This window comes from Elaeis guineensis, chromosome 7 (assembly GCF_000442705.2).
Source record: "Elaeis guineensis isolate ETL-2024a chromosome 7, EG11, whole genome shotgun sequence".
Classification (NCBI taxonomy): domain Eukaryota; kingdom Viridiplantae; phylum Streptophyta; class Magnoliopsida; order Arecales; family Arecaceae; genus Elaeis; species Elaeis guineensis.
Window position 1 is genome coordinate 19,103,699 of NC_025999.2, and position 16,815 is coordinate 19,120,513.

The 16,815-nt window shown below is 35.0% G+C and overlaps 1 protein-coding gene across 2 annotated transcripts in view; it reads left to right on the plus strand.

Annotated features, from left to right (window-relative positions):
- Positions 1 to 16,815, plus strand: part of LOC105060435 (uncharacterized) — a 61,352-nt gene continuing 44,537 nt past the window's right edge. For both annotated transcript variants that reach the window (XM_010944126.3, XM_073260653.1), the window contains exons 1-4: positions 1 to 192; positions 5,084 to 5,165; positions 6,965 to 7,068; positions 14,395 to 14,521. In XM_010944126.3, the coding sequence (XP_010942428.1) occupies positions 155 to 192; positions 5,084 to 5,165; positions 6,965 to 7,068; positions 14,395 to 14,521 (351 nt within the window). In that variant the 5' untranslated portion in view covers positions 1 to 154. The remainder of the gene's footprint in view (positions 193 to 5,083; positions 5,166 to 6,964; positions 7,069 to 14,394; positions 14,522 to 16,815) is intronic.

Consider the following 16,815-nt stretch of genomic DNA (forward strand, 5'->3'; position numbering starts at 1 on the left):
GCCCCCTCTCTCTTCTTGGGCTGCGAAAGAAAAAAGAAGCGGAGAATAACAAGAAAGGGAAAGGCCTTTCTCTCTGCTCCCTTCTTCTCCGCTGTTCAAAATCCGAAGGAAAATCTCTCGACTTCCTCCATTCGAATTTGATTCTTTGATTGGTATGGACCAGCTCGTCAATTTCATCATTCGCCCACCGAGGTATGAGAATGATTTAGTTCGATTCTTTGGGTTTTCTTCCGATTCTCTCGTTCTTTAATTGGATAGACCGAGGGTTTCGTCATGTCTTGTTGGATTATGTTTTTATTTTAGGGTCCAAAAATTTGGTTTGATTCGGGTTGAATTCTTGTTTGGTTCGTGAAATAAAGTGAATTTGGGTGGGAAACACAATGATTCTTGTTTTTTTTTTTTGGTTTTTTTTCCTTGATTTCCAGTTAAATCGGTTATTCCTTTTCTTGCTTGATAATTTCTAATCATGCCGATTTGATAAGAGTGGGGTGTGTGTTATGATAGTGAAATTCAGAAAAATGTGCATTTGAGCCATCAGTCATGATCAGAGGCAGCTTAGTCAGTGACTCGTTTCAACTGAATCTCCAACAGCAGTTTTATGAATTTGCTTTAGATATTCTTTAGGTAGGGTATGATGGATTTGCTGATTGAACTATGGACGGGTTGGATTTGGTTAGGGTTGGTCAGATCAACACCACCATGTACAACTGAAAGATAGGCCCATCATTGTATCCCTTGGATGTCCCATATAGATCTGGTAGTATGATCAGGTGGTGTTTAGAGATATCTATCTAGAAGATGCCAATCTACCTCATGTACTACCAAAGTACACTACTGATGGGAAATATTTATCTTTCATAGTTCATAAGTTTATTTTTAGAACTGCATTTGAATAAGAAGTTTGCATCTTTGAACCCTTCAAATAAATTATGCTGAGGGGTAGAATTATTTTCAAGGGAGTGAGAATTGTTTAACACTTAAAAATACTAGAAAGGAAGTGATAGTAGTCACTTCGGAATTTATCTTCTTGTTATATCATAAAAGGCTTTCTCTTCGGCTTCCATGTTAGGTGTCTTATCTTGGTTCCATTCTATTATTGACTTTGGAGCAAATGATTTTTGCTAAGTATTCATTATATGGGAATTGGTGGAACTATCATAATTTAAAATCTTTGACTTATGGATCGAGGGTGTCAAGGATGCCTGGCTGGTTATGGATTTCAATGTGCCGTGGTTAATGTCCACTTTGTTGTTTCTTAGGAAGCCTCATGGCGCTTTGATATCACCTTGCCTTGTGATGTTCAAGATTTGGACCTAACCATCCTGGCCTCTTGGGTTACATTGTCAAAAACCAGGTGTCATGTTGGGCATTTGTTCCCAAATTCTTTTGGACTGCATCACCTGTATTCCTCTCCCTTCTCTTTGGGAGCATCAGGATCTACATATTTTATGAAGTTTGAGTCAAGGAGACTTACATGTTGCTACGTGGCAATGGCTTACCTGATCCTGCAGTTAAAATCCTAGCCTGAATTTAGAAGCTTTACACCACTTGCTGAGTCCAATGCTTTGTTAAAAGGTGCTAGAACCAATTTACAATGTTTTCCTTTCTGCACCACAGTGGGTACAGTGGCATTGATGATCTACCACTTTTCAATTACTTCCTGACAACAACCTGATTAAATATGGTTGCTGGGTTTACCTGCCTTGCTTGGGTTCTAAAGTAGGCTGTATGCACACATGAAAGCAAGGATAATTGCAAATGAGAACATCTGGAGTCTGGACTAATAGAGAAGTTATAGAAGCATAACGAAAAGAGGATCTAAAGATCAAAACAAGGGGAAGAGAAGTGTGGGATAAGAGGGGATAACTAGAAGGGCACACCTATGCCCAGTCGACCTTTGGTGTCAAGATATTATCTTCCATGAGGATTTGATTGCTAGTGTGACAAGTCTTGCCAGGGTCTCTGAATGAACTTTCTAGTGCCATACTACGAAAAGTTGCAAGGTATCTCACTACATAAGAGAACAGAGGCTATAACATTTTAAAAAAGAAGTGCTTTATTCAAACTTAAAAGATCAGAAGAACTAGGAATATTTGCATGTTAGGGTGATTCTTGTCTAGGTGTGCTAATGACTTTGTGTACAACTCACAGACTATCAGAATTGACTTGTGCTAATCACAATCTGACGCAATGTAAATACTTTTCAATGTGATGTGCACATGAAATTAGGTGTTCTAGACTTACACTTTGACAATTTATGACATATTCAACCTATCTCCTTTATTTGGACTCCAATGTTTTGGTCGCTCTTTCAAACTCAAGTGCCATGAAAGTTGTTGAGTCCTCTAAATACATACAGACAAACCCTAATGAAGTTTCTTTTGATTGCTAGATTTAACTGCATTCTTCAAAATCCAGTTTGTCTTTTGTATGTTTGGTTGCCTGCTTTAATTGCCATCAGTTTGAAATACTTCGTTAGATAATTGATATACTTGGTAGTTGGTACTGCTCATGTAGTTTTAAGTTAAGCCAGTTCAGATTTTTCCTTCTTGATCAAGGTCCTTTTCAGTTAAAGCTGTCCACATTATATGACTTAGCACTTTTGGTAGGCATGGTTATGAGTTGCCATGATCTAGTTGTCAAGGACTTCGTCCACTTTAAAGTTGATGCTGCTTGCCAAGGAAGGAATCTAAAGATTGTAAACCTTGTTCATGGTGCCTTGTTGCCACCAAACTAACTATTTCCAATTTGTGATACCAAAGATTAATCTTTAGATTCTCAAGAAGCTTGAGCAAGTTGATGCTGCTTGCCAAGGAAGGAATCGAAAAATTGCAAATCTTGTTGATAATGCCTGTTTCCAAGCTAAACATTTCAAAATTGTGATACTAAAGAGCAAAGATAAGACTAATCTTTACGTTCTCAAGAAGCTTGAGCAAGTAGGCATTGTTGCCAAGTCACCAAAGGGTTTTTGAATAATCCTTTCTTGATTGATGATTGAGGAAGTTCTAGGTGTGAATTGGTTGGGTCTAATATGAATGATGACCTATCAATCTATCATCCATTTTACATCGGACATCTGTTTTTAATCTTTTGTGGACACATTGCTGGTGAGTTTCTGCTTCATGATAATTCGCTTCTGCACTGCCACATGAATGCTTCTGACATTGTGGATAAGGGATTCTCAGTTCTTGCTAGTCTTACTTTAGATAGGCAAAGGCAAGAGGAAGATGCATAATAATCATGAATCCGTGGCAACAGCCAGCATAGAGAATGACTAGTTGGTGTAGGTAATCGAGTTGATACAGAAAACTCAGCTTGGAGAGTGATCAAGTTTTATTCTCCCTGCTGGTTAGCTATTAAAATAAAGAAGGTTATACCAAACTCTAATTTACACCCTCAATATGGCCATCGGTCTGAGGGTGGAAGGTGCTGGAGAAGAAGAGTAAAGTTTCCAGCTTTCCAGCTTGGTCCATTGTGTCTCCTGAGCTTTATGTTTTGGTCGAAAATGTTTGTTTTCAGGTTCTTATCTAGTCCTATCACCTTTCTGAAGAAGATCATTTTGCAACATGTGATGTTAGATGTGTTTAGGAGATAAATGAGGGGCACCATCTTTGGTAATTACTTGATGACAATGAAATGAGCTGGAAATAAGCTCATTATTGTGCCTAGTTTGAGTTGTTTCCCAATGGTTCAGTTGGTTTGCTGCTCAACCTTATGAAAGGAGCGAAGAAAGAACTTGCTGTCAATTGATGTGGGAGAGAATAAAAAATGTAGATTGCTATTTTGGCAGGCCTAGGAAGATGCCATGTCTTTTTGCTGGACTAATGCTTTGAAGGTGGTAATGGCACCTAATACAACTGCTTTATAATGGTCTTTGGATATTAATTTGTAGAACCCACTACTCTAACTTCATGTCAACTAGAAATCTAGATGTCGTAACCTGTTTTTTTGCTCTTGATCATCTAAAACCTATTAAAGGCAAAATAAACCCTCTAAAAATGGCTATTTTATGTTGCTGGCATCTTAGCGTATTAGGTGGGTAAGTAGGGATAAACCTAACCTTTGGCATTTTATTATACAAAGTTGCTTTCCTGGGGCTCGAACCAGTGCCATTGCACTTGTCAGCCCAAGCCTTCACCATTGCACCAAGCAATGACCCCTAAAATAAACTCTCTCGCATCCCTAAAATTATTAAATCAGCTGGATGGCCCTATTAAACAGAGAAGAAAAAACAAATAAGACACGTATATTAACCCCCTTGCACTCAAATCTTGCTCCATTAGCTTTGAACATGTTCTTCCTCTTTGAATAAAGTAAGTTTTTTAAACTTGTTAAGACAAATTTAAAGCTATTGAAGACTGTCTAATTTGTATGTTCTTTTCTTTTGTAAGAAAAATCAGCATAATTAATCTATTACTGTGATCATGTTGCCTAAAATAAAAGAAAAGCAGAATGTACTGCTGGATTATTGCATTAGCCTCTATGTGAGATAAGTGCTGCTGAGGTGAGATTGTTGGTGTTTACTTTGTGTGAAACAAGTAATCAACTTGTAATATCAATTAGATGGAATCTTAAAATTTCTTCAATAAACTACAAATTGCTTATTGTCATGTGATGAAGACCATTGTAGCCCTCATTAGCAGTTACATTAGTTTTCAAGGGTTAAAAGGGGAGGCAGACCTTAGGAGATTTCAATGAAAATTTTGAGAAAGATAAGCAAACCTTGCCTGAAGGATTAAACCATCGATCCATATTAATGGAAAAAATGGATTTGTGAAAGCAACCTATAAATATGAGATAAGGCTGGATTATCATGGTTATTGTTTGATTATCTTAGTTTTGTTCTACCAATTGAAGTTTACTAGGCTTGAGGGTGACCCTGGTTCCTTGGCTTCTTGGACTAGTGCACATAAGTAAATGATTTTATCAGGTACAGACGCAGCAAATTGAATCTTACAATAATAAACTAATGCTTGCATGGACATTTAAATTATAGTAACTGCTCTTTGTGATTGATTTGTGCTTCCTTTCATTGCCCCTTCAATTTCAGAGGCTGCAGTAACTTGTATGTTTTGCATTTCAGAGCTGATTATAGTCCAAAAAATGATTTGTTGGATCCAGAGTTTATGCTAAGGGGACGTTGGTACCAGAGGAAGGACTTGGAGGTAATATTTATTGGTTAACCTTATTAGGCTATAAACTTGCAGTGATATGCCTGTGTATAATAACTACTTTTTTTGCAGTTAAACTTATTCTGTTTGCAGTTGATTGATATAAATGTGTATCACTTCTTGTAGTTTCTTTTGTAACCATTGATGCTAAATGTAACAAAAGGGCTGTCCTATTAGGATTCAAGGGTTTTAGGTTAAGTAGAACCAAGATGGAATACATGAAATGCAATTTTAATAAAATTAGAAATAAAGATGAAAATGAACTGAAAATTGAGGATCATGAAGTTCCTAAGAATGATTTTTCAGTATTTAGGATTACTTGTTAATGAGGAAGGGGAGATTGAAGTGGATGTTATCTATAGGACGGCCATATGACTGGCTATGCTTTATGGTTTTATGGTACAAAATATTGGATTTAGAAAACAACTTGTGCACAAGAAGAGTGTGGCTGAAATGAGAATGCTGAGATGAATGTATGATAATGCAAGAAAAGATAGCTTAAGAAATGAAGTCATTCATTAGAAGGAGTTAGTACCAATTGAGGACAAATTGAGAAAAGGATGACTTAGATGGTTTGAACATGTACAACATGGGCCGAGGGATGTACCAATACGAAGGAGTGATTTGTTACTTGTAGAAGGAATGAAGAGGGGTAGAGGTAGACCTAAAATCATATGGAATGTAGTAGTAAGGATGGACTTGATATTTCAACATCTTTTAGCAAGGATTGTGCTAAACCAAGTCGAATGGAGGAAAATGGTTCATGCAGCCGATTCCAACCAGTTTCGAATTCATGCTTTGTTGTGAGTTGAAGCCCCCTTTAAATAACTCAACACTCTTTTTCATGGACCTTAACCTAGACATTACGATGCCCGCTCTTTACAATGGGCTTCACATAAAATGATGCAATCATTATCTGATTCATCTACTAAAATTGTATGATCAAATCTCAAATCGTATGCATCGAAAATTTTGTTTAAATAATTGTCAATATCAAAAAGGACAATTCTCAGGTTTCAAAATATATTATGGTTTGTAAAACTATTCTCGAACCCATAATAATATAATAGAGTAATAGCACGGACAGTTTGTTGTTTGAGCTCAAATGGTTTCTTGGCCTATAGCCTACAATTTCACCCAGAACTTTGGGATGCTTGTTTGAAGTCAGATATGTTAGATTAGTCCCAAAGAAAATCATATTTTATTTTGATGTACATAGGATGCAAACAGTTGGATGCATTCAAACATATATAAAAATACAGAGATATACATGCATAGACATGTTCAAACAATAAGTAATTGCCCACCTGCTTAGGTGGGTGACAGGGAAGGATGTCTAACAATTGGTCATTAGTTTTTAAGTTATTGGATCAAATTTGACCATTGGATATAGTCAGAAATCATCATGCCAAAAGAACCAGATTCTTTTCTTTCTGCTTTTTGCTTTGATAGATGATTTGAATTTTGTCCTATCTAAAAGTTCAATCATTTTTAATCAGTTGATAGACTTAATTCATTGTTTCTGTTGACACGTATACACACCCTGATACCCAGGTTATTTTCTAGCAGAGTAGTTCATGGTGCTAAATCTATGATTATTCAAGACACTGTTTAGTTGCATTATTGGGTAACTGTAGTAAGAATGACTTAATTGCCTGGCAAGTATTGGTTTCAGCAGTTTTTATCTTATGCTTCCATTGGACAGATGGAAGCTAGCTAGTGCAACTATGTGCTTTAAATTGCATTATTGTTTTATCTGGTTGATTTTACTAAATGTGTAGCTACTGCTGTAGGTTATAAATGGTCAAGGAAAAAAACTTCAGTGCAGTCATTATGTGCCACTTGTGATGACAGAAGGAAAGCCCCTTCCCTGTGTCATATACTGTCATGGGAACAGGTAGTAAAAAAGTAGCAGATTGAATTTTCATTTTTCATTATACTTGGAGATCTCTTCCTACTAGGATTGGATGTTTGCATTCCATTTACATTTCTTATAGCTTAAGAAGCATGGATATGGATAAGGGATATAGATACGACGTCATACAAATACACCAATAGGCAAACCTTGAAAAAGTAGGATATGATATAGCTAGGATATGCCAATGAATACATTACATTCATGAATACATTACATTCCTGAATACATTACATTCATGCAGATATACACATACACACATGTTAAGAAACATCCTTAAAGCATAATAGGCTATCAAAATAACATGGTCTGTCCTTTACATAATAGTATTAACTTTTACAAGCTCATCATTTGGTTATAATTCAAATCCTGACTCCTATCCATACTTCATGTTAAATATGAACATCATAAACTCCAATATCGACCATTCATCATTAAAAGGTCAACATCAAGAAAAGAAAGAAAATAAAGCATCCAATGAGTACTGGTATCCGAAATGTGTCTGATTCTGAAACACGGCATGTGATTTGAAGGATCCTTGCATTCTAGGTTATACATGTTCATAGGAAGCTAAAATTGAGAAGTTTTTTTGCTCTTGAAAAATGCTACCCCACTTTTAGCTGTATGTATGGATGTTCCTGATTCAAGATTTTTAATTACAGTAATAACAACAAATGGAAAGATAATTGATAACCAAATAAAAGCATGATCGCAGCTTCATTCAGCTACGGTTGTAGTCTTTTGGATCCTTCTTTGCCATTCATTCTCCTGAAAGGTTAAATTTATTGTTCTGTTTCATCAGCACTGAAGATGCACAGATTAAATAGCAGAATTAGAAAAAAGAAAATGGAAAATATGTCAATATTTTTGTAAGTGTTAAGAACACTTACATACATTTGTAGTCATTACTGTCTATTGCTAATCGAGCCTGCAATATGGAAATATTTCATTTATGCTGCCTGACACTGTATTTTTATTTCATGTTCTAAAATTACCTAAGGAGGATCCATGGTTTGGTAAGGCCTAGACATCAAGCTGGTATTATAGAACTTTCATTAGGTTGAGTTCATTCAAGGTTTAATCATAGAGAAGTTATCAGCTGAGACTAGTATGATAAAACTTTTTTGTACTCATAAGCAAGGTTCTAAGTCCCGTGGGATAGGGCTGTCTTGGTTTTTCTGTGGAACATGATGTGTCGTCATCTTGTCCCATCCTAACATTTGGAACGGGGGATGTCCTAGTGTCAGGACAGGGGATGTCCTAGGACACACTGATCAGGATACTATGATTATGGCAGGATGGTCCCATTCCAACACTTGGGAAGGTATCCTGTCCCAGCATCCCATGGGATGTCCCATTGGGATTTAAAACTTTTCATGGGATGTACCATTGCGGTTTAAAACCAGGCTCATAAGTCATAACAACTATAAGTGGACCAGCATATATGTCACTTCTTTGAAGGGACCGGCTTTAAAATCAACCAATTTTGGTTGTCTTGAGCCACTGTTGTGTAGTTTAGGCTTTTTGAATTACTTAAAGCTGGTGGACACCTGAATAAGTTCTTTTTCAGTTGAAGCAATTATATGCCATTGCACTATCTAAAGAATGAAAATTTAGCAAGAGAAAAAGGAAAGAGTGGGGTTGGGGGGGGGGGGGAGGGAAGAAATTTGCAGATCATATCTTCACAAATTTCTAGCTATTGTATATTTCTTGTTATGATATGAAAAAGGAACCATATAATACTAAAAATGTTATTAATTTGAAAGGAATGTGACATTCATCGAGGACTATTTCTTGAGTCACAATTATGTACATGTCATAGATGTTGGACTTGTAAGCTTATTTTCTAACTTTGAAATCATTTTCTTTTTCCTTTTTAGAACAAAAGTGCATTTTCATGTAAAATTTATGTTGTTTAAATAAAATGAGAATTTTTACATGTCTAAATGAAACAATATGTACAACCATATATTCACTAAGGAGCTATTTGTTTGCTTGCAATTCATTTCCGGCAATTCGAATAGACGCTTTGATTGGAAATGCTGAAATTGGAATTTCAATTGCAAAAGCTGTTTTTGTTTGGTTGGTTGTTGTTGAAAACTGCAAATGCAATTGCAATTGTATTGTTGTATAATGTCAAAAGGAGATGGTAAGTCTAGGGGTGGCAATCAGGTCGGGTATAAATGGGTCGGTCAGATATGGGTCGAATCAAAAAATTCTGAATCCGGACCCGACATATTTATTAAACAAGTCAGATTTTAAAATCCGAACCCGACCTACTTAATAAACAGGTTATCCGATCCGACCTATTTACGATCCGTTTATAATCTAGTTAAAAAAATTAGAACCCAACTCATTTACGACCCATTTAAAAAAAATAAAAAATTTTAGAAAAACCTATCATTTCTCGCATCTTCGCCCTCACTGCGATCTCGGCCATCTCTTTGCCAACCTGCACCCTTGGCCGCCTCTCCGCGTCCTCGCCGCATCTCCATCCGACAGGTGACAGCCTCTCCTATCGATGTCATGGTTGATCAGGTTGCGGTTGCGCTTCAAGGCACGGAGGAGGTTGCCCTTGTCGCCATTGAAAAAGGTGCGCCAGAAGCGGAGGCAGGGGAGGACGCCTTGAGGCAGAGGGTGTAGGTGTTGTAGTGGAGCAATTGGATGAGCATCTGGTCGGCAAAGCCGCTGGACTTGAGCTCGTGGGTGCGATGGGCTCCGAACGTTGGTGCAGAGGAGGGTGGGGTGCCAGGAGATGAGGATCTTGATGTGGGTGTGGGTGAGGCCGGTCTCCTTGAGGAAGCGGAGGACAGAGTTCGAGTTCTCGGGGGATTGGGGGTTGGCGGGGCAAAGAAGTGTTGGTGGCATTATCTCCGGAGCGGCGGTGGTGCAAAGAAGGAAAATATGGGGACGAGAAAACTCTAGCCACGTTGGAATAGCATGGCGCAATCGTGAATTGGTGAAATACAAGGGTAGCATGTCGTGTTATCCACCGTGGGATTTGATGTGGTCCAATTGAACCTCACGCAATATGGAGGCGGGCCATGGGATATTGGGAGGGGGGACCATGGATCGGTGGAATTTGGAAAAAGGCACACCGAGAGAAGCCCATTAACCCATTGTCCAATCCATTTGAATGGTCCATATACCAGCTAATTTAGTCCAACCCAAAACTTATACGGATTAAGCAGGTTAGACACATGAAATCTGGATCTGACCCAAATAATAAATAGGTTAAATGGATCGACCTGTTTACGATCTGAATCTGTTTATTCGGAACCCAAATCAGTTTATATTGGATCGAATACGGGTCGGGTTGGTGGATTGGATCATATTTTGCCACCCCCGGTAACCCTGTAAATGATTTGATAAGCTTACCTCCTTGAAAATAGTAAACTTTTTTTTTATAATGCAATAATTATTATATTTGTTTATAATTATAACAGAAAGTAATCTTATTATTAAATTATTATTGGATTGCTTTAATGGAAAGTATTATCATCATCAATCACCATCGTAATATCACTCTAGGATAATTTGATATTACAATAATTAGAATATTTTTACAACCATAAATATAAATTTGTAATATGTATTATGAATTATGATAACAACTAATAATTATTATGGGATAGTTATTTTTTTAACTTTATAGATTATAATAATTGTTAGATAAGTATATTTTGATCACAGACTCTCAGTAATAATATTTACATTAGAAGATGATTATTGTAACATTATAAGAATAATTATTATTGTATATACTTTTCTATTATAGTATAACAATAAAAAAGTAATAATGATTATTGTAATATTATATCTAGATTATAATAAGATGCAATAATAATTGAGTATATTATAGTCGTAGTAATAATATTTATAGTATTAAATGATTATTATAATATGAGTATAGTAATTGTTGTAATATAATATGATGAGTTGAGGTGAGTATAATATGATGACAATATTTTATTATATTAATATACTTTTTATATGACACATAAAAATTATAATGCCATTTTTATAAATTTAATAGAAAATAAATATGTTATTAAATTATTATAACAATAATTGCTATTTTGATTATATCACTATAAACAACTTAATATTATGACCATTAGATATGTTATTGTAATCATAAATTTATTTTTAATGTGTATTATTATTGATAACTAATAATTATTATGTAGTAGAGGTTGTAATGTAATTATGATTATTATTACATTTTGTATAAACCATTATAATAATTATTAGATGGAACAGCAACAAATAAATAAGCATATAATGATCATAATAATAATAGTGATACTATTAACATTATAACAATAAGCATTATAGTGATATAATATTATAAAATTTATGGATATTGCAATATGTATGCTAGTGTAATAATAATTTATATTCTGGGTAAATAATAATAATTTATGTTTCATAATGTATTTATTAAAATATTTTAGTATATTTTGTATGTTAAAATTATATAATATTAAAATTCAACAGTTGGAGAGTGGTGAAGGGAGTCCTTTGAGTGTTGCATCCAACTGCAACAAATCTTGTTATTGGATCTTCGTCTATTTTTGCCTATTGTTGCAATTACAAGATTGGGCACTTCTTGCTGTTCAAATGTAGTCTGCACTTGCAATTGCAGGCATCCAAACAGTTATGTTAGACACCTGCAATAAAATTGCAGCATTTGTAATTGCAATCTGTCCAGTTGCAGGTGAACAGACACTTGTAGACTGGTGTCAGTTCTACCATACCATATCTAAGAAACATAAATCAAGGATTTAACAATGTGCCTCCAATTTATATAAAAGTACTTCTTAGTAATTATCTCAAATCTAGTTTTATACTTCTCTGCATTTTTTCTCCTTTTACAAAAGTATCCGGTTTGTGTTTTTTAATAGTCAATAACCAAGTTTTTTTTTTTTAAATTTTTTTATTGGCCTTATGACATGCAATATTGAAATACAGCCTCTAACTATTCTTGATTTTGAAGATTTGTGCTGTGATCCATTTCTATGCAGAATCAACTTTTGATTCTTTCCTTTACTCTTATGATTAGAGAAATACAGTTGAGATAATGAGGTTTTGATATGGAATTAACAAATGTAGGGCCTGTTTGGCACTGTTTTTTTTTTTCTATTTCTTTTTTTAAAAACAGAAACAGCGAATTTAATGCAGAAAATATGTTTGGTTACCTTGTTTCTGTATCTTTTTTTTTTTTTTTTTTTTTAAACTACCATTATTTCTGGAAAAAAGTGAAAGTAAAGGTTTTTCACATCCATTTTTTTTTAAAAGGTGGTTTTTACCCTTTTCCTCCCGACCCCTCTTCTTCCGCCCAATCTGGCCCTCAACCATGTCGCCCCTGCTCAACCACACCAGCTTCTTGGGTCTTGCGGCTACCTCTCCACCCGATGCTGAGCTATCCCTCATCCGTGGTCGCATCACTGGCCCCATTCCCACTTTCTTTCCTTCTGCCACCCCCTCGACTGCTTCTTTACCTGACATCAAGCTCTCCCTATCCTTGACCATGTCACCGGCCCCATCCCACCTCCCTCTACCTTGTTGCTGGCCACATCGCAGGCCCTATTACTGGCACTTATTGTAAAAAAAAAAAAAGGAGAGTGAACCAAACATGTTTTCAGTTGTCGGAATTTGGAAAAAAATAGAAATAGAATTTCTGTTTCCAGATTTCTTTTTTAAAAAGAAAAGTGACAATGATGCCAAATGCAGCCTTAGTGTGATAGAATTTCTTGTTTCCATTTGTATCCATTTGCCTTTGCAAAGGTAATTCTTTGATCACTTTGCTGTTCCACATTACACTATCCCTAAACAATGCGATAAACAAATCTTTGTTTGATGGCTTATAAAAAAAAGTATACTCAAAATGTATGACTGGATCATGTTAAAAAGGAATTTTTTTTTTTGGTGAAAAAAGGAGTTTATATATTTGTATATGTATGTGTGTGTGTGTGTGTGTGTGTGTGTGCATGTATATATATTCTAAAGTAATATGGGGGCTATTCTTTAAGCTATGAAGTAAGCTGTAGATTTGATAATCTCTAGATAAATATTATGAAAAAATTGTTAGGTTGTTAACTGTTTTTACTTTGGGTAAACACTACTATTTTCAGAAATGACTACAGTATGTGTCTTGTATGCTAGACGTTTGTGTTACAGACAAACTTCAATTTCTCAAGACTATTCTTTTTGCGTATATTAAGTAAATTAACATAGTTTAACTAAATTCCAGAATTTGATTTCATAATTCATCTTAGATAAGCATGTGCTTTGATAGCTTAAATTACTTTTTTTAAAAAATACAAATTAACAAAAAGTATACTCAAAATGTATGACTGGATCATGTTAAAAAGGATTTTTTTTTTTTTGGGGTGAAAAAAGGAGTTTATATATATGTATATGTATGTGTGTGTGTGTGCATGTATATATATTCTAAAGTAATATGGGGGCTATTCTTTAAGCCATGAAGTAAGCTGTAGATTTGATAATCTCTAGATAAATATTATGAAAAAATTGTTAGGTTGTTAACTGTTTTTACTTTGGGTAAACACTACTATTTCCCGAAATGACTACAGTATGTGTCTTGTACACTAGACATTTGTGTTACAGACAAACTTCAATTTCTCAAGACTATTCTTTTTGTGTATATTAAATAAATTAACATAGTTTAACTAAATTTTAGAATTTGATTTCATAATTCATCTTAGATAAACATGTGCTTTGATAGCTTAAATTACTTTTTTTTTTTAAAATACAAATTAACACAACTACTTTGCACATCAAAAATAAAATAAGCCTTTATGTGCTTGTATAGCTTATACAAAAGATAGAAGGGAAAAAAAGCTATAAGAATGATGATTGCCTGCAAGTAAAGCTATATTTTTTGCATGCTTGGGTTACATTTCCATGTTATTTGCATCATTGGCTTCCTAAAAGTGTAACTAATTGTCGATATGTCGATAAGTTCAGGTCATCTGAATCTGTAGGTCAACTAGCTAAATCTCTGGTAGTAGTGCAGATGTTAAAATGAATAAACTTGACTAGCCTAACAATGATTATTGATTTTCTACTCACAGTCAGAGTACTCTCTCTATGGATCCGATCAATGTTATCTTTGACTGACATGCATATTTTTAATGGTGTAGAAAGAATTGAACTTTGTGTTTTGACCGCACAGAGGACTTCATAGTTACTAATTCTGTTTGCCACATTTAAAGCTTCTGATAGAATGGAATTTAACAGTTAAAAGTGTTTCATTAACATACTGTATATCTCATGCAACAGTGGGTGCCGGGCTGATGCTAGTGAAGCTGCCATCATTTTGCTGCCTTCAAAGATTACAGTGTTCACACTAGATTTTTCAGGTTCTGGCCTCTCTGATGGAGAACATGTCACTCTTGGATGGAATGAAGTAAGTGCATACTTGATTAAAGAATTTTATGTGTCAAATGCACAAGAGATGCAAATAGCTACATTTTATTAAATCTTTCAAATTTTGTGCTGTTCCTTATATTTGATTATCACAGTAACATAGCACTGCTGCATGCAGCTGATGTTTTCTTTTTCTTTTTTTAAACAAGAACAACAAAAGGAATATTTGTTTAGTTGTATGCACCAGTTGCGTAGCTTGAGTTTGTCATTACCTTCAACACATTGTATCATATGATTATCTTTTAAACATATGTACAAGCATCTCCTTTTATTATCTGCAGATCTCTAGATGATTTCATTAGGTCCACTTAATCTTGTATTTGAAAATCATCACACTACTAAAGCTGGAGAAAATTACTGTGCAAATATCATTTCTTAGTTAGAATAGGGAATCTAAAATTTGATGGAACCAATGTTTTCTGTATCAACCTGTACTGGCCCATACTGGATGTACTGCACCGACTTGCTAAGGCACTAGTACTGTATCTGACCTCAATACAGTACTGTATTGACAGATGATACAACTGCCATCTCATCTCCAGTGGCATACCATGTGTCAGTACAGTGGTGTACCATAAAACCAGTATGGGGACATTGAGATTGAAATCCTTGATGCAACAACTTCTAGGATGGAAGAAACATGATAGTATTAATTAGCTGTTTGACATGTTAATTATAAGATAATGCCCTAGGACTTCAAGTGGGCAAAGTTGGACTGGGTTCAGCTTGACATATAGTTGTCAAATTAACATCACTCCTTGGATTTGATTCAATATACAGTTGGTTATTAATAGGTCTGATTGGGCTCATATCCAATTGAGTGAATCTGATTTGGATCTGATTTTTATGAGGTAGACAAGACATTTTTTGAAAAAAAATTATTTGGTCTATCAACGCACATCCAGTTTTGCACTTGGTTTAGTTGCATATTTGTGTCTTGGTTTGATTGGATGTTTAATTCATGGGTCAAGAATTTAGATCTTTGTTGGGGCCATATTAGGTTGGGATTGGATGTTGTATTCTATATTGGACATACTTGTACACCTAGTTGAAAATACAGAATGACAAATAGGCGCCGATGAGCATGTGCAATCATGCTGTAAAGTTTAAAGACAAACTCTAAATCATCTAAAGCACCAAGGCATGCAAATTATGCCTTACGAAGTAATGGAGCATGGAAATTACACTTAGACTCTCGAGAATCTGTTTTCCTTTGGATTAGATTGGACTTTATGTCTCTACAATGAATCTATAATTTGTGACATGTTTTACTCTTCTAAGCAAATCACACATTTATTATCAGATTAGCATGCATGTTGATGCTAATAAGTTTGAACAAAATGCAGCTAGTCCACCATATTAAAAGCTTGGACACTTGAATGAACTCGATGGAACACTCAGCTATGTTAGATGTTAATGGGAAATAAGTTTTGGGATACATGGACCATGCTAAGTAAATTAATTAAACAACAGTCCCCAATCCAATATAGTTTATCAGAATAACATACAAGAAGCAAAGGAATATTCTGTCAGACATAAGATCTAGAAGCTTCATCAGAATCAGTTCACTAAAGTTTGATTTTTTCATTAAGTAATAAATATATTGTGTTACTTTCTTGTCATAAAATCATATATAAGTGCAAGCCATAAAGGGGCAAATTACATATAAGCAAAATAATCTTACTATTTTAGAAATTAATCATCTTTTTATTGACAGTTTGAGTTAAAATATTTTTGATCTAACTATTGATATCAGACTTTCAAGCCTCTTAATGGTGAAATCTTCTAGGTATCCCAGTTCTGGTGAGAGACTATATTTTGAGTGAAGTTTCTTGTGAGGATATGTTGCAACAGAATGAAGGATCAAAATACTTTGTATTCGGCCCATGCTAGCTATAGCCTAATTCATTGCAAACTTGCAGTGATATATTTACACTGCCATGCACCAAATGTAACTGATATGCTTTATTTTGTTCCTTTTTTTTTTTTTAAATAGTTGTTTAAACATGTCCTGAGCAAATAAATTTAAGTATACCAATCAATAAAGCTAACACCAAAAGTGATGCGGGCCAGGCTTGTACCCTTACTTGAGACCATGAACCCATAAACAGGTCAATTGGGCACTCAAGTTAAGATGCATTGGGAGAAGTGCAGAAGTTGAAAGAGGCCCAAAACTTCTGTGAATAAACTGATGGCAGCACATGAACCATCAGATCCAGTAGATGACAGTGAATCAGCTGTTCATTCCCTGATGTTATAGTAGCTTCAGTACCA